Genomic DNA, 22384 nt, shown 5'->3' with positions numbered 1-22384 from the left:
CTTGTCAAAATAATTCTGAGAAGCATTGTATTCATATTATATGCTGGAGTAAAACTTGTTGATAAAATTACGTCAATTTGCAGAGAAGCCAAAAGAACATCTGTGAAACAAACTTTAAAATAGTTTAACAAAATTTAAATCAGGAGTTGAATCAGGACCCATCCCTGATAAAGACAGGCATCATGCCCAGTTTTTTTGATGGTTTTCAAGGATGAGGTCATGTCAAGCAACTTTTGACTCAAAAGTTTCACTTTACCAAGTGAAAAATGAATATAGGCCAAAATACTATCAAGTTTGATTGAATGCAAGGCTTTTGCAACAAACACATCTAATTATATTCCCGCAATCAAATGTATGGTGTTACAAAACATTTATTTTGCATTTAGTATTGTTTATATCGTTGCTGTCCATAACCCTGTCAGAACAGAACTCAGTTTTGGGTCATGACCCTTCAGTTTACAACCTAAGAATTCAAGTGTATATAAACACATAAACAACTTGTGTGAACAAGAGTTTATTGCGCCATTGTTGTTTTGTGGGTTGATGGGAAAGGCTGAAGTGCAAGTCCCCAACAGATTAGCGTGGTGTCGCTGTAAGAAAACTCTCTCTCTCTCTTTCTTTCATCACTCTACTCTTTCCTCCTCTTATCTTCTTCATCTTTCACAATCCTCATTTCTTTCACTCTTCTCTGTCACTTTCCTCTGTACTTCCTGTTTCTATTTGTTTCTATTTCTCTCTTTAAGGGGTCATCGGATACCCATTTTCCACAAGTTGATATGATTCTTTAGGGTCTTAATGAAAAGTCTATAACATACTTTGGTTTAAAATTTCTCAATGGTAGTGTAAAACACCCTTTTTTCTCTGTCAAAAACTGCTCTTTTCACAGCAAGCCGTTTCAGTGCATTTCCCTTTAAAGGCTAATGAGCCCTGCTTACCCCGCCCCTCTCCCTCCTTGGGGTGATGCGCAGTTCTATGAGAGACTGTAAACTTTAGCCACATTCATCGTGAAACTTGCTAATTAGCACATTATTAGCGATTTGCAAAATTCATTAAAAACCCTTATACTCACTTCTTCTGGTGAGGCTGGATCACGAATGATTCGCACAAACATAAACGCATTTAGTCAGATCGGGGGATGCATTCCCTTCATAAACAAATGTAATCCACTGCGCGTCTTCAGCGGCTCAGATGCCAGGAGTAAATAATGACTGCTATTTTCATTATTACATCCAACAACAAAACGCCTCAGTCGCTTAAGAGACATTCTTATCTACAACCGCTCCGGCATCAAAACAATGGCAGACTGAAGACAGCTCACTCAGGGCAGGTCTAAGGTAAGACAGCCGTGTCAATCAACAATCGTGGGAGGGGCTTTGGTCTGTGTGACGTCACACAGTCAAGAATCTGAGAACGGCTTGATTTGAAAAAGGGTATATTATTTATCTGGATTTTTTTTTAAAAACACTAAGTGTATTTTTATCATTATAGGGTGGTTGTGTACACACACTGCCAACACACATTTCAGTTCAAACAACATGTAAAAGTGAATTTTGCATCCGATGACCCCTTTTACACTAAATGTATATTTTAATTTACTTTTGCATTCTACAGTCCAATACATCATGTCTTGCAACATTATTTACTTACCCATCTCATGTCTTTCTAAAGCAGTATGACTTCATACTGGTCACTATTTTCCATAAACAGGCTTCTTCCAAGCTTCAGAAAAAAGATGCAAAAAGTGTCATAAAGTAATGCATACAATTTTTTTTTTTGTAATATTCCAAGCCTTCTGAAGACATGATTCCTTTGCGTGAGAAATAGATTGAAATTTAAGTCATTACCAACTGAAAATCTCCCTCTTTGTTCTTCCGTCCAAACCGTTCGAGTCAGATCATTTCAATGAATCATTGATTCTGTTTATAAAATCAGTTTGAATTATTAATTTATGATTTAGACAGATTCTGTTTTAGTATTCAACTCACTGACTTGGTGATTCAGTTGCAGTGATTCTCAAATTAACAGCTGACTGGTGGGAAGATTATAATGTTAATTATTACCTCAAGTAATGATTCAGTCTGTTCCTCTTACAATTCTATTGTATGTCTTCATATGATCAATTCATGAGTGGAGTCCTATGAACCACTTTTGATTTAAAGGGATAGTTCACCAAAAAAATGAAAATTCTGTAATTAATTACTCACCCACATGTCGTTCCAAACCTGCAAGACCTTCGATCTTTGGAACACATGTTAAGATATTTTTGATGAAATCCGAATTGTTGAAAAAAGTTGTTATTTTTGTTTTCTTTTCACACAAAAATAATTCTCGTAGCTTCATAAAATAAAGGTTGAACCACTGATGTCACATGGACTATTTTAACAATGCCCTTACTATTAATGACAGAATTTTTGGGTGAATTATCTCTTTAAATGTTTATTGTGAATTTTTTGTTACTTTTGAAACTTGAAAGCTCTATTCTCCATTCTATGTAAATGCATGGAAAACAGCAACCAGCACAGTTTTCAAAATATATTTTCCACAGAGGAAAGAAAGTCATACAGGTTTGGAACACCATAAATGATGACAGAGTATTCATTTCAGGCCAAACAATTCTTATCTCTGTTTCCAAATGCAATTTCATAATATATGCATCACTGAAACATCACATTGTGCCTGTGGAGAGGCTGGCTAACAAAGACCACTCCCTCCTACTTTGAGCGCTAGGGCTGGGTATCGACTCATTTAAAAAAACGATTAATCGGAAAATCGATTTTTTTTTTTGCCCAGCCCTATTGAGCGCTCATGTTTTTGCTTTCCGTCTCTGCTTTTTCTTACGCATGTCCTCGCCAATGTCCGCTTTTCTTCCCCAGTCTTCTGTTGACCGTTTCCTCTTTTCATGTGTAGCTCCCCTTCTTCCTCTCTCCTTCACAGTGTCAAAAGGGAAGTAGGAGATTTTGGCCATAGCAGACTCAGCAGTGCCTTTAGTTCCCTACGTAGTCACAAACACCTCACCAGAAGATCTAGTAGAGGTTAGTTGACAGTCCAGAGATATGTATCTACCCCACAAAACCTGCAGCCATGTAAGTATCAGTCTGATCTATAGTGCTATTAATAGTTTATTGTTTTAATGAGAGTATTGAGGGAAGTAAGATTATATTAGCAGTAGTGGTTGTAGAAGTACTATTGCATGCATTAATATTAATATGAACGTTAATTAAATATGATAAATATTAATAAAAGTACAATGTTCAGTCATATTTAAGACCATATGCCAGTTGTTCATTGGGTCATGGACTGATTGACCTTTTAGCTCAAATCTGTGTGTATATGAGAGTGGCATAGGATCGTGGCAGCTGGCTGGACATCTGGGGCTGATTTTATCATGATTTGTGGGCGATTCTTGGCAGATCTTTATTTCACGTTTTAGAAAAGTTTAGACAAGCAATGCATGGTGATTTAATAATGCTCGATATTGGTTAAGTTCTCAAAATGAATTAGACGTACTAGACTTTGATGTTTAGCAGAGTCGATTTGATTTCATGTCATTTGTATGATATTTTCTGTACAGTATGGATCATAGGATTAGGTGCCATATTTGATTCAATGTGAATGGAAACAAGGCTAATATGTACTTTGATGTGAATAGATCAGCCAACAAAACATTGAAAATATGTTTTAAGTGTTTTACAGGTATAGAAAGTCCCAAAAACATTGGTAGTGAAAATCATATGTGACCTATGACATTAAGATGCAACCTACTGAATAGATTGAATAGTTCATTCCCAGCATTCCCATGGTCCTGGAAATACCAGGGAACTAAAAAGTGTAATTTCCAAGCCTGTAAAAGTCATGGAAATTAAAAGAATCATTAAAAAGTCATTGAAAATGTTTTTATTATTTTCTTTTTTTAAATTATGTTCAGTTCTTCCATCTTTGTGAGTGCAGTCTATGATATGCTTTTAACATTCCTCATCTAGTCACCATAAACATAAAGGTAATTGAAAAATCATGGAAGTTCACTGGCCAGAGAATGTATGAACACCCCAAGCCCTTATTTTGTGTATGTCAAATTAAGCTATATGGAAAGCTGAGATGATGAGATGAGCTTCCAGCAGCAAGTACTTTGTCTTTCCACAATGAATATAAGGAAGCTGCATGATGTGACACAATCACAACAAATCAGAAAATTTTTTTATGTTAGGGTTAGGGTAAGTTTAGGGTTAGAAAGAGTGTTTTTTTTTTTAAAGAAATTAATAGTTCGATTCAGCAAGGACACATTAAATTGATCAAAATGGACATTTATACATTTATAATAATGTTCTATTCATCAAAGAATCCTGAAAAAAGTAGGCCTATCACAGTTCCCACAGAAATATTAAGCAGCAAAACTGTTTTATGCATTGATATTAATAAGAAATGTTCATATTATTAGACTGGAGTAATGATGCTGAAAATTCAGCTTTGTATCACAGAAATAAATTACATTTTAAAACATACTTAAAAAGAAAATAGTTATTTCAAATTGTAATAATATTTCACAATAGTACTGTTTTTTTACTTTATTTTTATTTAATAATTTCAGCCTTGGTGAGCATAAGAGCTTTCAAAAGCATCTAAAAATCTTACCAACCCTAAACTTTTGAACATAGTGTAAATGTGGAGGAGGGGTTTGGACCAATGAGAGACAAGTCTAACCTTGTTGCATCATTGCTTCATATTTGGTTAGGGCACAGTGTGAAACATTTTTGTAAGTTTGAGTGTTTTGTAAGGTGATTTTTCCATGATTTATGCACTTATATTTTAAAATTCCTGTGATGGACTGGCTCATCTGTCCAGGGTGTTTACTTGTTTAGTCTTAATCTCCCCCTTAACAATAATTAAAAAAAAAAAAAAAAACGTTTCACATTCTGCTACCATATGCTAATTTTAGTAGATTATTAAACTTAACATGCCTGACTGAATTATTCATAAAACACAAAGTCATAGATTTAATTGTGAGCATTTGCTTGATGTGACTAATATAAAGTCTGTTTCTCTTTTTCTCCCTCACCGTTCTGTCTCCCTGTTTGTGTGTCTGTGTGTGTCTTACAGTTTCCCTGTTTGTGTGTTCCTGTGCTTTCCGGCCTGTGCTGTGTGTGTTTGTGTGTGAAGGAGAGGTCCGCGGCCTGCGGGGGGATGACATGCATGTGTCCAGGCATTTAACATCATTGAGGATTTTAAGACTAGTAGGCTGCCCTCCGCCAAGGCATGATGGACATTCTGGTAACTGGCCTTTTTCTTTCATTGCTGTTTGTGTTTGTGGTGGTTTAGTGGATTGAAGAGTGTTTTGTCCATTTTAGTTGCTCTGATGTCCTGATAAGATACTGACGAAAACTGTTTGATGTATTCAAGTCCATGTGGAATTGCACTCTTAAAAAATGGGGTCGCAGTGATGCCATAGGAGAACCGTTTGGGTTCCCCAAAGAACATTTCAGTGAACAGTTCTTAAAAGAACCATTTATTCTTAGTTTGAAGAACATTTTAATAATCTAAAGAACCTTTTTTCCACTATAAAGAACATTTTGTGAAATGGAAAGGTTCAATGGGAACATAGATACCAGTAAAGAACCTTTACTTTTACAGTAGAATTGGAAATTCCCATTTCTCTCATGTTGTCTCAAACCTGTATGAATTACTTTCGGTGGAACTTGGAATATATTTTGAGAAAATACAATGGAAGTCAGTGGTCACCAAAATTTGGTTATCAAAAATCTTTAAAATATCTTCTTTTGCGTTTTGCAGAAGAAAGAATGTCATACAAGCTAACAACAACCTGAGGGAGAATAAATGATGACAGAATTTTGATTTTTGTGTGAACTATTCCTTTAAATGTTTTGGATAATTTGATAAAGCTACCAATAGGATTGAAGCACTTCCAGCTCAGTCTACTGCACTTTACCAACTCCATTCCAGAGGTTTTCCCTCCAAAATCATGGCAGAAAATGTGAAACATGTTTGCAGACCCTGTCTGGTCCCGGTTAAACCCATATATCAGCAATCCTCCTGATGTTTAGCGTTATTTGTGTTTTCTTTTCTTCACTGACAATGCTTTTTGTGTTTAATACTTGAGAGAAGTATTCTGGTAATTTCTTGAGTTGTTTGCAGCAAGGCTATTTTCGTAAACGAAAACTAAGACTAAAACGATAAAACTGAAACTAAACTATATAAAAACGAAATAAAAATGCGTTCACAAAATAAAAACTAAACTAAAACTAACAAAAATATGAATGAAACTAATAAAAACTAAACTGAATTTTATAGCAAATTTGAAAACGATATTAAAATAAAACTAATTTAAAAATTAAAAACTATATTAACCTTGGTTTGCAGCATGCAAACTCCTCTTTTGCTCAAGTCTCCTTTCTTTTCCTCAACTTTGTTGTCTTCATCTCACCTCTCACCTCGTCTTTTCTCCTCTCCTCACATCCCATCTAGTCTCCTCTGCTTTGTTATTCTCTCCTTATTAATCTTCTTTTTCTTCTTGCCTCCTTTCCATTCCTATTCCACACACACAAACACACACCAATTTATTAGAACCTCCCATAAAGTTATTTCAAGTGAGCCTAAATTAAGCTATTTATAATTACTTCATCCCTAACGACATATTTTTGTATTTTAATTTAAGCTCTAGAAAGTAATCATCACATTTTAAACGTTTTGCTAAATTCCTGTCATTTTCAAAAATGTGTTACGCCTCAAAGTCACACACACGCTTTCTTTGCTAGTCTTGTTCTATCAACGCTCCCCGAACAGCAGAGATGGATGGAGAACAAGAAATCCAGAGATCTTCATCAAGAGACAAAGACTGCTGGAAAGCTGAGACAGCATGAGAGACAGAAAGGAGAAGTCAGCAGAGGGAGGGAGTGATAAGTCACATGATTCATGGCCAGTCTGCCATGGCATCTGGATAAAGTTAGAGGAAAGCAAGATTTAGATCTAAAAACAGACAAGCAGACAGACATTCATTCTATTTGTGTGCGTGTTTGTGTGTGTGTGTGTGTGTGTGTGTGTGTGTGTAAGGGAGTTTTCCTCTTGTCTTTAACAGCACAGAGCAGCTTACTTATATCTCCAGCAGTTTATTTAGTTGCACATCTTTCTGCAGAGCTCCTCCCCGCTCCATAGACTTAAGTTTGGCTCATATATTTATATATAAAGCTGAACATCAGTGCACATTCTCTCTCTCCCTCCCCCTCTGCTGGGTTAAGTTTCTTGCCCTCAGGAGATCCCTGAGTTTCTCACGCTTGATGCCAGGTTGGGGGTGCTCTGTGCTCTCAAGCCTGTTGGTTTTGATACTTCTTTTAGAAAACAAGTGGCTATGTCTTTTTAAAAGGAATGGAGGTGGTGTAGCCTAGTGGATATGGGCTGCTTTCCAAAAAGCTCCAGGTTCCAGTCTTACAAGGATTGATTCTCTTGTCACCATGTTGGTGTACTGTAGTGATCATGCACGAACATTGTAGGCTATGTTTAGAATAGAATGCTAGCATACTGCAGTACACTGTATACTGAGACGTTTTCTTAGTAGAATCATGTGGTCAATGTTTAGCTAGTTAGCATGACCCTGTTAGCCCCTACAGCTAGATGCCATTGTTATGAACAAATGGGTCCACCAGTGATTCCAACATAACTCATCCAGCATATTTGATTTATGACAAATGCTGGCTTAGTTACTATGTAAATACGGCCAATAATGACTTTTGAATTGTTACATATAATGTTAAATAAACAAAGCTATAGATTGTGAAATTAATTATTTCCTATTTTAAGGTGAGGGCACATTTTCCTTTGTACAGCTAAATTCCACAGGAGAAATGCTGTCGTCTCAATAGGAATCTGTGATCTAGAAATTCTTATGAGGGATGCATGATGAGGCAAAATAATTTCCCAGACGAATCAGTGTAATATTGGGCAATGGACCTTCTTTGCCTGCAAAAATCCTAATGTGATCACACCTTTATGCTTCTTTTCCCACAGTAGTATACTATTTTAATGCCATGTGAAAATGCCTTGGTGCAGTCACATTAGTGAAATTTTGTTGAAATTTCACAGGTAAAAAAAGATCTATTGTCTATTGTCAGTAGTGTAGACATGTATTAAGCACAGCTCTCAGAGAGTCTTTCAAGCCACATTTGCTATGTCCTACGTCATTCGCTGGAACACCACTCTCTCATTAACGCATGTACGACAGTTAGCAGAAGCTACACTCTAAAAAAATGCTGAGTTAAAAACAACAAAACTTGGGTTATTTGGCAACCCAGCGTTGGGTAAATATTGGACAGAACACATGCTGGGTTATTTTGAACCAGCTGGTTGGGTTAATGTTTTTACCAAACATGCTGGGTTGTTTTATTTAAGTCAACTATTGTTTAAAAATGATTATATTGCTGCCTTGCACGAACATTGTAGGCTATGTTTAGAATAGAATGCTAGCATACTGCAGTACACTGTATACTGAGACGTTTTCTTAGTAGAATCATGTGGTCAATGTTTAGCTAGTTAGCATGACCCTGTTAGCCCCTACAGCTAGATGCCATTGTTATGAACAAATGGGTCCACCAGTGATTCCAACATAACTCATCCAGCATATTTGATTTATGACAAATGCTGGCTTAGTTACTATGTAAATACGGCCAATAATGACTTTTGAATTGTTACATATAATGTTAAATAAACAAAGCTATAGATTGTGAAATTAATTATTTCCTATTTTAAGGTGAGGGCACATTTTCCTTTGTACAGCTAAATTCCACAGGAGAAATGCTGTCGTCTCAATAGGAATCTGTGATCTAGAAATTCTTATGAGGGATGCATGATGAGGCAAAATAATTTCCCAGACGAATCAGTGTAATATTGGGCAATGGACCTTCTTTGCCTGCAAAAATCCTAATGTGATCACACCTTTATGCTTCTTTTCCCACAGTAGTATACTATTTTAATGCCATGTGAAAATGCCTTGGTGCAGTCACATTAGTGAAATTTTGTTGAAATTTCACAGGTAAAAAAAGATCTATTGTCTATTGTCAGTAGTGTAGACATGTATTAAGCACAGCTCTCAGAGAGTCTTTCAAGCCACATTTGCTATGTCCTACGTCATTCGCTGGAACACCACTCTCTCATTAACGCATGTACGACAGTTAGCAGAAGCTACACTCTAAAAAAATGCTGAGTTAAAAACAACAAAACTTGGGTTATTTGGCAACCCAGCGTTGGGTAAATATTGGACAGAACACATGCTGGGTTATTTTGAACCAGCTGGTTGGGTTAATGTTTTTACCAAACATGCTGGGTTGTTTTATTTAAGTCAACTATTGTTTAAAAATGATTATATTGCTGCCTTAAAATGGGCTGGAAATTAAAAATCACACACAGAATTACTAGAGGCTACAGCAATAATCAAAAGATAAACATTTATTAAGCAAGAACACATGGACAAAATACAAATTGAATTTATTTGGGTGAATACAGCATAGTTTGCAATATTACATATATTTTAACTCGTTTAACGAGCATTTTAGAAATAAAAAATTTAATATTTAAAAGAAGCATTTTAATTTAAGTGTATCCAACTGTTCTCTGTAATCGCTTTTTACCGAAATAGTGCTAATTCACATGCCGGTGTGTCACCGAAATCTGAGCCGGTGAAGGGCTGCTGTTCGCGGGGGGAACTGCGAACTTCAGACCGCGGCCTCGCGTTTCACTCAGAGCTGAAAGATGCCGTGACTGACTCTATAACCTGCCCATAATCAAACAGTACTGAGATTAGAGAACATATTTTAACATCAAATTAAATTAAACTCAGTATTATAATGAATAAAATCAATTTATGTTATGCAAAGCAAAAGGCATTTCCATTATGCGAAGCGACCGACCGCTGCTGACGCAGCTGACTGACACCTAGTCCTTATGTTGTGTTGCGCAAAAATAATATAATTTACAGCACAGTAAAGACTTTATAAATGAAATAAAACGTATACAAACCTTTATTGGTAGCACTTTATTTTACAGTCCTGTTACTCATGTACATACTATGTTCTTATTTTAATAATTACAATAACTAGGTAAAAACTAGGTACTTACCCTGAACCTACCCCTAAAACTAACCCTACCCCATGTAGTTACCTTATATTACCAGTACTTTCTTAGGTAGGTACACTGTAAGTACATGCAAGTACACGTACTGTAAAGTAAAGTGCAACCCCTTTATTTTGCTGAAGAAGTGCACCAAATCGGCGCCGGCGGCACTGAGAACCGCTCTCTCCTGTAGTGGACGTAAAAAGCCCGCAATCTGACTTTAACTCAGCAGCTGGGTTGTTTCGTGGGAGACAGGCTCAACTTAGCGGTTGGGTAGAAAAAAATAACCCAGCATTATAAATGACCCAGTAGCTTAGGTACAGAAAAATTACCCAGGACCTGGGTAAAAAAAATATTAAAAATAACCTAATAAAATGACCCAACAAGCTGAACCCAGCATTTGGGTTAAAAAAATAACCCAGCATTTTTTAGAATGTAGAGATTATGGTTTATAAAGTTTTAAATATGGATATCTTTCTTACACAAACACACCAGTTCGCTTCAGAAGGCCTTTATTAACCCCCGGGAGCTGTTTGTAGTACTTTTTATGATAGATGGATGCACTTTTTTGGACTTCAAAATCTCAACACCCATTCACTGCCTTTATATAGCTTAGAAGAGCCAGGACATTTTTAATATAACTCAGATTGTAATCCTCTGAAAAAAGAAAGTCACAGGGTGAGTAATTCATGGGGTTATTTTCTTTTTTGGGTGAACTATCCCTTTAATGTTATGTCAATATTACCGTAATTATGAGATTATGACTTGTAAAAAGTGTTCATGTCCTTAAAGAATTCATAATTAGAACTTGTACAGAAAACATACAGAAATACTCCAAACACTCCAGACTTGGATAATGTCTAATGTTCTACTAAAAGAGCTAAATAAACTTTAAAGTTTATCTATAACAGCTTTGTCCATTGATTACTCCAGCTCAGGGTAGAACGTTTAGATTGTCATAACTGCGACATGGCATGAACGCGTGTTAAAGCTTCTGTTGTATTCTGTTCAATGAAATCTTTATTAGCGGTAATGTGTGTGCTAGCAGCTAACCATTAAAGAAACTCTTAAACATTTTAAATTTGGTTTCATATTGAAAAGCGAACTGATGTCACCCAGTTTGCCCAATCAATATTTGGGTGAGTTTGCAATGTGAGCGTTTCTGCTCAGCCTCATGCTGTAACCTCCAAACAAATGTGATAGTTCAGTCATGTGACAGAGTGAAAGAGAAGCTACAAATACAGCTCTGTGTTGCTTTAAATGGCTGTAATGTGTGTTTGCAGTGATTTAAGTCCAAAACGTAGCCAGTTCTTGGTGGGCCGCTGCTCTGCTGCGGTTGCTCTTCAATGAACCACTTCCTCTTCTCATTGTTTCTCTGAGGCAGCTCCCTCTTTTAAACTCTTACTTTCGTAGACCACTAATGCTTTTCTGAATCTTTCACTGTGTTTTGTACGTCTTAAGTCCTTGTTTTGCTTTTAACTAACAAATACGGAGTGGTTTACTTCTAATGTCACCGGCTAATTTCAATTTCAATTCTCTTCACATGTTGATTTTATATGTAAGCACAGATATGACACCCTAAAGCTTCAGGATTAATACAGTTCATGATCGCTAGTATCAAATAATGTATCATGGGATGGCATGTGAGGAGAACATCCACTATTGTTGGGGAAAGAGGCTGACAGCACTGTTTCTCAATTCCCATTTGAGTTTCCCAGCAAGAAGTTGAAATACCGTTTCAAGGCCCCATTAGTCTTAGAACTTCCTAACATAATAAAATCAAGCTCTTTATTCAGTTGCCAGCTCAGACTTGTGATAACTGTAACAGTTACAGTTCACATTAGCCCTGTTTTCTCCAGGGGTCATGACCTTTTGATCCCCCATAAGCTGCCAGGAGAGGGGCTGTTGTATTGACTCACAGAGGAATGGGCACAGGACACTTCTGCTTTTTAATGCCAGCTCTTGAGGTGGCACATGGTAGATCATAAGTCACTCAAGTGTCATGTGTCAGTGTTATTAGCAAACACTGGTATGACAGAAACCTCAGCTTCTCATCATGTAAACTTGAGTAGGCCTAAATAGCGGAAAGTTGCTCAAACTTTTTTGCTTTTCTAATGTCAAATAAAACTATTCTGACCTGCTATTCTGATATATGTTTATTCAGCAAGGATGCATTAAAAATATTAGGCAGCATAAATTACGTTTTACAATAGGCCTATATTAAAACAGAAATCAGTTATTTTAAATTGTAATAATATTTCACAATGTTATTGTTTTTACTCTATTTTTAATCAAATAAATGCAGCCTTGGTGAGAATAACTGACTTATTAAAAAAAACAAAAAAACAATAGAGTTTCTTACCAAATAGGTATGGTAGTGTATAAGTGCAGAGCATAAGTGAATTACAAGACAACTGTATAAATTGTAAATATAAAGATTATTGGATTGTGTTTTACAAGAAAATATTTTAGTCTTTTTATTTTAAAATTTAAGTTTAATTTGATATGTTACTTGCTATGTCTTTGTAATTATTTGTAAAATGTACTAACAATCTCTGAGTGAAAATTGTTTATTAAATCTTACACACATTTTCTATTCAATATATTTGCTGAAATTTCCAAATCTACATCTTGAGGCTACTGTACCATGTTATCTGATGAAGGGGGCATGTGGGATTGTGCACGGATGTTAGCATGAGCGTTAGATGTGGTGTTGTGGACTCATTGTTTGCCAGGACATCTGGTTTGATCTGGTGAGAGGTGAGCATCTAGAAAGAGGAAGAGGTGGCGGCTGACTCATTAGATTTCAAGCGCCGTGTGCCACTTACAACATCTGAAGAGTTACAACACTTCCTCTCCTCTCCTGTCCCTTTATCTCTCTGTCTTTTGGGCTCTTCACACTTGAAACTTGTCACTGTAAACTCTGGTTAAACGTAATGCTGGGTTCTGTAAATGTGGAAACCCTGGATTAATGTTTTATTTGCATATTTATGAGTCAATAATGATGGACACACTGTATGGAAAAGTGACAATAAATAGTTAACTAGAATATTTAAAGAAAGAATTAACTAAGTTAATATTTATATCATTTGAATTGATATTTAAATAAATATTTAATATTTTAATCAATGGCCAGTGTGCAGTTCAGTGCAAAGTATTATGGTGCTCTCGATGGTTTTTATAGTTGAGGTCTTAGTTTCCCGTGTGACTCCACAAAATGAGCCGAAATTTATAGTGGGATCTCCATACAAGGACATCAAACTACAGCATAACTCCGGCGAATACTTAGTGCAGCTCCTGGTATTAAAAATATCTGTTGACCAAATAAACTATTTGTGTGTGATAATACTATATGGCTGTTAATTCACACAGGGTTTTTGGCTTTACAGTGATAGTTGATGATTTAAGAGAGAATGTACATGTACTTTTAGCTCACAAATGTTTATGCTGAAGTAGATTAGTGTGTGTGTGTGTGTGTGTGTGTGTGTGTGTGTGTGTATGTACATACAGTGAGTGAAGTTATGAAAACTTGCTCTCTTTGTTCAACTGGGAGCTTGAGTTTCAGAGCCTGTTAGAACAAGATCAGAGTTAGCAAATGCTCTTCTCTTCTGTGAAATTTTCTGCTGTTTTTCTGTGTGTAAGAAGTAACTTAGTCCCACATTAAGACCCAGTCTGATTTTCAGGCCTCATTTTGAGAATCTGTGATCAATTCGACTTCGCCAGAGCTCCAAGTTTGGCCCCCAAGTCTCCGCAGGGTGGTGTCAGGACACTGAACTGTTCTGTATTGCTCTTGGTCCCATTTATCTGGTGATTTAAGTGGTCATTTTGCCTGATGTTGCTTTTCTGTGCATTAAAAATTGCACAAATTGACAGAACCTATTTTTTTAATTATTCGTACTAGTGATAGACTGATATTGCCTTGACCAATTACTCTTTTTTTATTTAGTTTAAAAAAAATTTAATTTTAATTTTTTGGTGAATTTCCACTATTACACCTCTCCATTGGCTGAGAACATCGGCTGAGAGGGAATTCCTCTGAAGCAGTGTTAGGGCTTTTTGCACCAATGATATAGCTGTCCAACATTTGCCCTCGTACCTTTAACCTTTGACCTTCCTTGTACTGGACACCAAATTCCCCCCTGAGGTGCGGCAGCTCTGACTCATAGAGAAAGCGCCAGCACTAAGAGTACCGTTTTCATGGCAAAGTGAGATTCCAGTCTCAAATATCAGAGAGTGTGTGTTTTCACTTGTTTTGTATGTAAACTACATGTCTCTGCCTGTTTGAAGAATCATGCAGCATTGCATTTTAGTGAAAACTGCTGAACGTCATTCATTCAAAACCTCATCAAGCAGTGCATTAAATGCCCACTTTTTTAAGCGGCCTTGGAACTACTTTATATTTCCCATTCATTTTCTTTTTTAGGCATTTAAAGTTTAAAAGTTTAAGCCTTAAAACCATAAATTAATCACAACAGTACCAATGGGAATGCTGACAGAATACTTTGTCAAGATGTATTATAACTCATTGAGTCTCAATTATGTCTCAATTATATAATTTGTGGCAGACTGCTACAAAAAATAGCTGCTAATGTGACAAGAAATAAAAATGTGCAACGGAAATGTAAAGAAATCAAAATTGTGCTCATAAGTTTACATAGCCCTTGCAGAATATGCAAATATGTTAATAATTTTAACAAAATAAGAGAACTCATGAAAATTGCATGTTATTTTTTATTTAGTACTGTCCTGAATAAGCTATTTCACATAACAGATGTTTATACTCCACAAGAAAAAAATAACTGAATTTATAAAAATGACGGCGTTCAAAAGTTTGAATCTTAATACTATGTGTCATTTCCTGGATAACCTTTTCCAAAAGTGACTGTATGATTTTGAGATCCATCTTTTCACACTGAGGACAACTGAGGGACTCATATGCAACTATTACAGAAGGTTCAAATGCTCACTGATGCTCCAGAAGGAAAAACCATGTATTAAGAGCCTTTTGAAAACTGTTGAAAACTTTTTGAATTTGAAGATCAGGGTAAATGTAACTTATTTTGTCTTCTGAGAAACATGTAACTATATTCTGTAGCCTCTGAAGGGCAGTACTAAATGAAAAAAATATGATATTTAGGCAAAATAAGAAAAATGTACACATCTCTATTCTGTTCAAAAGTTTTCAACAGTTTTCAAAAGTCCCCCCTTCTGCAATGGAAATGCGAAAAAAACATTTCCATTGCAATTTTGCGAATTATTCCTTTTTCGCATTTCCCGAAAAACCACCTCATGCGAGCGTAAACACTCTTTTGCTATATATGGGCGTTTTTGTGAAATTGACGCGTTTCCATTAGGCATATTTTCAATTCGCAATTTCAATTTGCGCAATTTGAAGGGCAATGGAAATGTGCCTATAGTTGCATATGAGTCTCTCAGTTGTCCTCAGTGTGAAAAGATGGATCTCAAAATCATACAGTCACTTTTGGAAAAGGTTCAAATATGTAGAAGATGCTGGAAAACCAAAGAATGTGCAGGAGCTTTTCTGAAGAACAGCAGGCAGTTGAATTGCTCAGGACCAACGCAGGACTCATGAACAACTATCACAAAACAGAAAAACAGTCATGGATCATCCAGGAAATGATACACAGTATTAAGATTCAAGGGTATGTAAACTTTTGAATGGGGTAATTTTTATAAATTCAATTATTATTTTTTCTTGTGGAGTATATATAAAACATCTGTTATGTGAAATAGCTTATTCAGGAAAGTACTAAATTAAAAATAGCATGCAATTTTCATGAGCTCTATTATTTTGTTAAAATTATTAAAATATTTGTATATTCTGCAAAACTTATGAGCACAACTATATATGTGTTTTTTTCCTAAATTATTTATCCGTGCACATTTTATTTGACAGTTGTGAAAATTTTTGGTCATCTATATGTGATTTAGATAAATACCCTCTTGTAGCCCGTCTTTCGGATGAGACGTTAAACCGAGGTCCTGACTCTCTGTGGTCATTAAAAATCCCATGGCACTTCTTGTAAAGAGTAGGGGTGTAACCCTTTTCCTGGCCAAAATTGCCCCCCTGGCCTTTGTCAATCATGGCCTCCAAGTAATCCCCAACCACTTGATTGGCTCTATGACTCTCTCTCCTCTCCACTGACACACTAGCTCACACACAGCTAGTGTGTGGTGAGCGCACTGGCGCCGTTGTTCTGTGGCTGCCGTCACATCATCCAAGTGGATGCTGCACACTGGTGGTGGTTGAGGAGAGACCCCCCACATGATTGTAAAGCGTTTTGGGTGTACAAAAATACACAGTAAAGCGCTATATAAATGCATCATTCATTCATTCATTCATTGTTAGAGTGTAGAGTGTCATACACTGTTTCATGCACGCAACAACAAACAGCATGAGCCAGAATGTCTGATATGCAAACAAATGACTCTTATGAACTGGTTCTTCTTAACGAATCATTACAAAAGTTTCACAAAACTGCCTCAAACTCATTGAGTCAGACTCCGTTGTTCATTCAGAGCTGTTACAGAGTTCAAGACTGACTCCCTGCGAGTCATTTTGCAGTTATGTCTGATTCAAATGGAATCGGTTTACATTTCACTTTAGGTTCATGATGGGTTGTTCGTATAACAATGAATAAACTTGTAACTATAAATTCATTTGTCGGTGGCGTTATAGTCCTTTTTTTATAACCAGTTATGGGAAGGCAGTCACAGCTTTCTCTTTAACCATTGTGTAATCATGTGTACATACTGTATGTGTGTGTTTTAGAGCCTGTTTTCATTTGTCTACATTCTGCATGAATTGCCCGCAGTGCCTGGCATTATTTAAACAAGCCTCTCTCTCTGACTCGGTCCTCTAGCGCTGATCTGTGATATTATGAGGGAATAATCACACAGATTTATTCTCAAATGAGGTCTTAATTGCTTTAAGCCCCCGGGCATGAACAGCAGAGCTTTATTCAGTCCTCCAGCACCAGAACAACGCCACCCAGAGAGACACGTCCCAGCAGGCCTCCATTCTGGTTCTCACTCTTAGAGTTTCTGCCTCTGCCATGTGCTCCACAAGAGGCACAAGGGACAAGGGGACACTGGAGCTCCCAGTGGCCTGTATCACTTTTACACCATATCCTGTCTCTCGCTCACACTTTTATCCTCTCTTCTATTTCTCATCTGCAAAAATAGATTTCCTGTGGGTTGTATTTCTGTATTGTATTACTTAATTCAAGTGTTTTTTTTAAAGTAGACATTTATGATAATCAGTGATTTTCCGAAAATGAATGAATATATTTTTCATGATAAAAAGTTTTTTTTTTTTACAAATATTATACATTTTTATTACATAAATATCACACATATCAAAATTTCTGTGGAGTTGCACCGCATGACATTTTACATGACAGTTTACACATCTTAATGATTATTTTCAAATGTTCTTAAATATATTTTTCAAGCTAAACATATTTTTCATGAACATTTCCGAAAATGTTTTTAAATATATTTTCATAATAAAAAGTTTTTTTTTTTTTTACAAATATTATGAATTTTTATTACATATCACAAAAATTTCAGTGGAGTTGCACCGCATGACATTTTGCATGACAGTTTACACTTTACATTTTACAACTTGAATTAACCTTGTCTTGTCATTAAACAGTCAAGTTATGTAATATTTTAAGATACTTGTTGACCTTGACACACAGGCCCTGTTTACACCTGGTATTAAGAAGCATGTTTGTGAATCCTATCAAAAGTGGACAACGGGGTGTAAATGGGGTTTGAAACAGTTTGTGCTTGTCTACTTTCGACCACTTTCAAAAGTACTGAAAATGCATTTGACTGGATTCGTAGTGTAGATGCTCATGTCCTCTGGACCTAATTCTTAAACTTTTTTTTACGTGCTTCAACAACACGCCCCATACCATACCTGATTCTAACACAAATCAACAGCGTTCAGCGTAGTTTTGTGACTATCAGAACAGAAATGGAAACTGCTGCTCTCTTTATCGTTTCTTATTGTCTTCATTGATGTTCATATGTAAATTGCGTGAGCTTATTTTGCAATATTTAATCAAAAGATCAGAAAAAGCTCATACATACACCTGCCCATAGACCCAAAGAAATCAGGAAAGTTATCAAAAGTAGACAAAAGAGATGGAAACTGGTATACGTCTACCTTGTCTACTTGTGACCCGATTGACCAAAACATACCATAATACCAGGTGTAAACAGGACCACACTCTTAAAGGTCTGCAGGGATAATTTTTTATACTTGTTTCTCCATTTTGGTTGGAGCACATGGCACAGCCACTGAAAATAACTGGCATCCAGTTACCAAAATTTGTTTTGATTCCTGCATTGAGATTTGTGTCTCAAGAGAAATCTGGAAGAAAGCAGCATATGTTCTTGTCTCACATCTACTCACTTTCTCTCTTGCTTTGTGTATTGCACCCTCTCACTGTGGGTCAGATGGGATGGTATTTGGGGTTGCCAATACTTGACCAAATCCCTCCTAACAGGATTGGAGGGAGGGTTAACAAGATTAAAAGACTGAGCTGCCACTACGCCTCCAATGCACACACATTTGTGTCTTCATATTTGGACGAATCATATATTAGACCCATAAATACATAAAGCATGTTATGGTTTACATGCCGTTCATTCTACGGTGCTTAACGCAGTTGTGTAGATCCGTGTTATATCCCTGTGTAGTCTGTTGAGGAAACTTGTGAGCCTTTGATTGCAGTGAGCAAAAGAAGAAGAAAAGAAAAAGACGCAGACTAAACAAAAACACAAATGTTTACAAGACCTCATTTGAGACATTGACATTGAGTCATTGTGCAACGCTAAAAAAGCAAACAGGAGAGGCGTTTAATACAGACCGAATCTCCGGAGGGAAATACAACACCATGCGTCGTGAGAACGATGGGACGGGGGAGGATTTATCCCTTGTTTGCTTCGACAGTATTTGTGAAGTGTGGAGTGTGTTGTCAAAATTTCTGGCCACCACTGACCCCGGCGCAGAAAATAGCTCTCCAGCAAAGAAAAAGAGAGCTGGAGAGGGGAGGATGAATGGGGGTCTGCCAAAAGCTAAAAATACCTCAGGCGGCTGCAGCCATTTTTACGGCGGAGAGAATTTCACGCACAAGGGGGAACGAGGAGAGAAGATGTGAAAGCTTTTTAGAAAACCAAATGAAAGTCAGGAAAGGAAAACAGCGAGGGAGTAGGTGTTGAGGGGACGTCTCCTCCTGCCTCCTTTACAGCCCATCGAAGGCTGAGAGGAAAGAAAACAGAAGATATAGTTAATTGTAGCTGCCTGGTAACTTGGTTTGTTTGGTGGACTGATAGAAACAACGCAGACACCTTTGACTAATACATTAAAGGTGTATTACGTAATTGTTTTGTTTAGGCGCTTTCCCACCGAAATTACCTGGAACAATTTGTCCCAGGAACTTTTTTTCCCCCAGACCTGTTGCTGTCTGCGTTTCCATCGCGGTCTAAAGTACCGTGAAGAATAGGCAAATAGTCTGGTGATGTAGGTCTGCGCGCGTTTCTCAATACCAAGTACGCAAATTTCGGACTTGCGTCCTCGGTAGTTCGGACTTCGCGAGTTCGACTCGGGAGTGTGAACTCCCACGGACGGGGCGACGCAAGTCCGGTAATTCTGCAAACAGCAGCGTACTTGATAAGGTCAGTCAGCTCGCCTTGGCTACTGCAATTTTCCTCACTGTATTTACAATAAGACGAAATATGATATCAAACAGCACTGCCTTTTTTCGTTTTCATTTAAACATTAATAGTCACAGAAATGTAGTTCAGGGAACGTACATACATTACAATGAAACAAAATATTATATCAAACAGTATTTTCATTTTCAATTTAACATATTAATAGATTAATAGAATAAAGACCAAAGATTACCTGTTAGATTTACCCAAAACGAATTACATCTTATGTTTAACCACTACAGATACATCAGAGCCAGCGACAAATGTTAGAAGGACTAGACAAGTTTAGGCTGCTCCATCGGGAAACATGAGCACTGAGCGCCCGCTGATCGCGTGGAGCTCACTTCTCCGAAATCGGCGAAACACATTTTCAAATAGGCACTGTCTTTATAAATAAACGCAGATTTGAGTTTTAAACAACTACATTCTTGCCTGAAATACTTTTAAAACTACATTTCATGACACAATAACAGTAATATTTTGAAAATGATGTGAATATATGGTGGTTGAAATACAACGCTGCGTGAACTCAATCAGCATATTCAGCACCCAAGTTCCACCCCTGAAAGTTCCGGACCTTTGAAAAAGTACTACCTCACAAGCAGGGACTTTCTGAGGGGCAAATTTTTACCCGGAAGTTTATATAGATCCTGGTTACTGCAGTGGAAACAGACCGAGTACCGGCCCAAAGTCCCTAGTTCCTGGGGAAAGTTCCTGCGGTGGAAACAGGGCTTTTGCTTCTCTTAGGGTTACATGGTATATTGGTACCATATTGGTCGATATTAGAATTTGGTATTAGATTTATTTAATCTGTTTTTAGGATTAGATGACCTTAGCCATCTTGTAATGCACACTTAAAGTTAATCTTTAAAAACAATACATTTAACAGTGTTATTACATTATTAATATTTAGCAGATATGTTTTCATACTGTACATTATACTGTTGTGATGCTTAAATTCACTTAAATTTAAACAATTGTTTCTAGTTTTTGATGTTTTATTTTTGTTTAATTAGACAAAATAATGTAGAATTTTCGACATGAAATGGAAATTAATCTATTTTATAAATGCATGTTATTGATCTTATTGTGAAAGATTTCAGTTTCATTATAAAAAAAAAAATTTTTATCCAGCTCTGGCTCGGCCATTCAAGAACAGTCACAGAGTTGTTGTGAAGCCACTCCTTCGTTATTTTAGCTGTGTGCTTAGGGTCATTGTCTTGTTGGAAGGTAAACCTTCGACCCAGTCTGAGGTCCTGAGCACTCTGGAGAAGGTTTTCGTCCAGGATATCCCTGTACTTGGCCGCATTCATCTTTCCCTCGATTGCAACCAGCCGTCCTGTCCCTGCAGCTGAAAAACACCCCCACAGCATAATGCTGCCACCACCATGCTTCACTGTTGGGACTGTATTGGACAGGTGATGAGCAGTGCCTGGTCTTCTCCACACATACCGCTTAGAATTAAGGCCAAAAAGTTATATCTTGGTCTCATCAGACCAGAGAATCTTATTCCTCACCATCTTGGAGTCCTTCAGGTGTTTTTTAGCAAACTCCATGCGGGCTTTCATGTGTCTTGCACTGAGGAGAGGCTTCCGTCAGGCCACTCTGCCATAAAGCCCCGACTGGTGGAGGGCTGCAGTGATGGTTGACTTTCTACAACTTTCTCCCATCTCCCGACTGCATCTCTGGAGCTCAGCCACAGTGATCTTTGGGTTCTGCTTTACCTCTCTCACCAAGGCTCTTCTCCCCCGATAGCTCAGTTTGGCCAGACGGCCAGCTCTAGGAAGGGTTCTGGTCATCCCAAACGTCTTCCATTTAAGGATTATGCAGGCCACTGTGCTCTTAGGAACCTTAAGTGCAGCAGAAATTTTTTTGTAACCTTGGCCAGATCTGTGCCTTGCCACAATTCTGTCTCTGAGCTCTTCAGGCAGTTCCTTTGACCTCATGATTCTCATTTGCTCTGACATGCACTGTGAGCTGTAAGGTCTTATATAGACAGGTGTGTGGCTTTCCTAATCAAGTCCAATCAGTATAATCAAACACAGCTGGACTCAAATGAAGGTGTAGAACCATCTCAAGGATGATCAGAAGAAATGGACAGCACCTGAGTTAAATATATATGAGTGTCACAGCAAAGGGTCTGAATACTTAGGACCATGTGATATTTCAGTTTTTCTTTTTTAATAAATCTGCAAAAATGTCAACAATTCTGTGTTTTTCTGTCAATATGGGGTGCTGTGTGTACATTAATGAGGAAAAAAAATTAACAAATGATTTTAGCAAATGGCTGCAATACAACAAAGAGTGAAAAATTTAAGGGGGTCTGAATACTTTCCGTACCCACTGTAAATAACTTGCCCTAAGGGCAAGTTATTTGTTTTTCAATTTTTTATTTATTATTTATTTATTTTTGCCCTACGGGCAAGTTATTTATTTTTCATTGGCTCAAGTTAAAAAAATATAGATGTGAATCATTACCAAAAAAATTTTTTAATTGGATGAATGAAACATTTTTTTCAGTGTA

General features: G+C 37.0%; 1 protein-coding gene across 5 annotated transcripts in view; it reads left to right on the top strand.

Annotated features, from left to right (window-relative positions):
* Nucleotides 1-22384, top strand: part of LOC107727031 (regulator of G-protein signaling 20-like) — a 39840-nt gene that overhangs the window by 7356 nt on the left and 10100 nt on the right. Inside the window, exons 1-2 of one of the 5 annotated variants that reach the window (XM_016536786.1) lie at nt 2985-3083; nt 5155-5265. The exons of 2 other annotated variants lie outside the window; for them this stretch is intronic. In XM_016536786.1, the coding sequence (XP_016392272.1) occupies nt 5251-5265 (15 nt within the window). In that variant the 5' untranslated portion in view covers nt 2985-3083; nt 5155-5250. Of the gene's footprint in view, nt 1-2984; nt 3084-5094; nt 5266-22384 lie in introns of those variants that run through there. 2 more of the 5 variants (XM_016536785.1, XM_016536787.1) reach the window with 2 other exon arrangements.

This window comes from Sinocyclocheilus rhinocerous, unplaced genomic scaffold (assembly GCF_001515625.1).
Source record: "Sinocyclocheilus rhinocerous isolate Xijiao unplaced genomic scaffold, SAMN03320098_v1.1 scaffold666, whole genome shotgun sequence".
Taxonomy (NCBI): domain Eukaryota; kingdom Metazoa; phylum Chordata; class Actinopteri; order Cypriniformes; family Cyprinidae; genus Sinocyclocheilus; species Sinocyclocheilus rhinocerous.
This window is presented reverse-complemented; position numbering and strand designations above follow the sequence as displayed.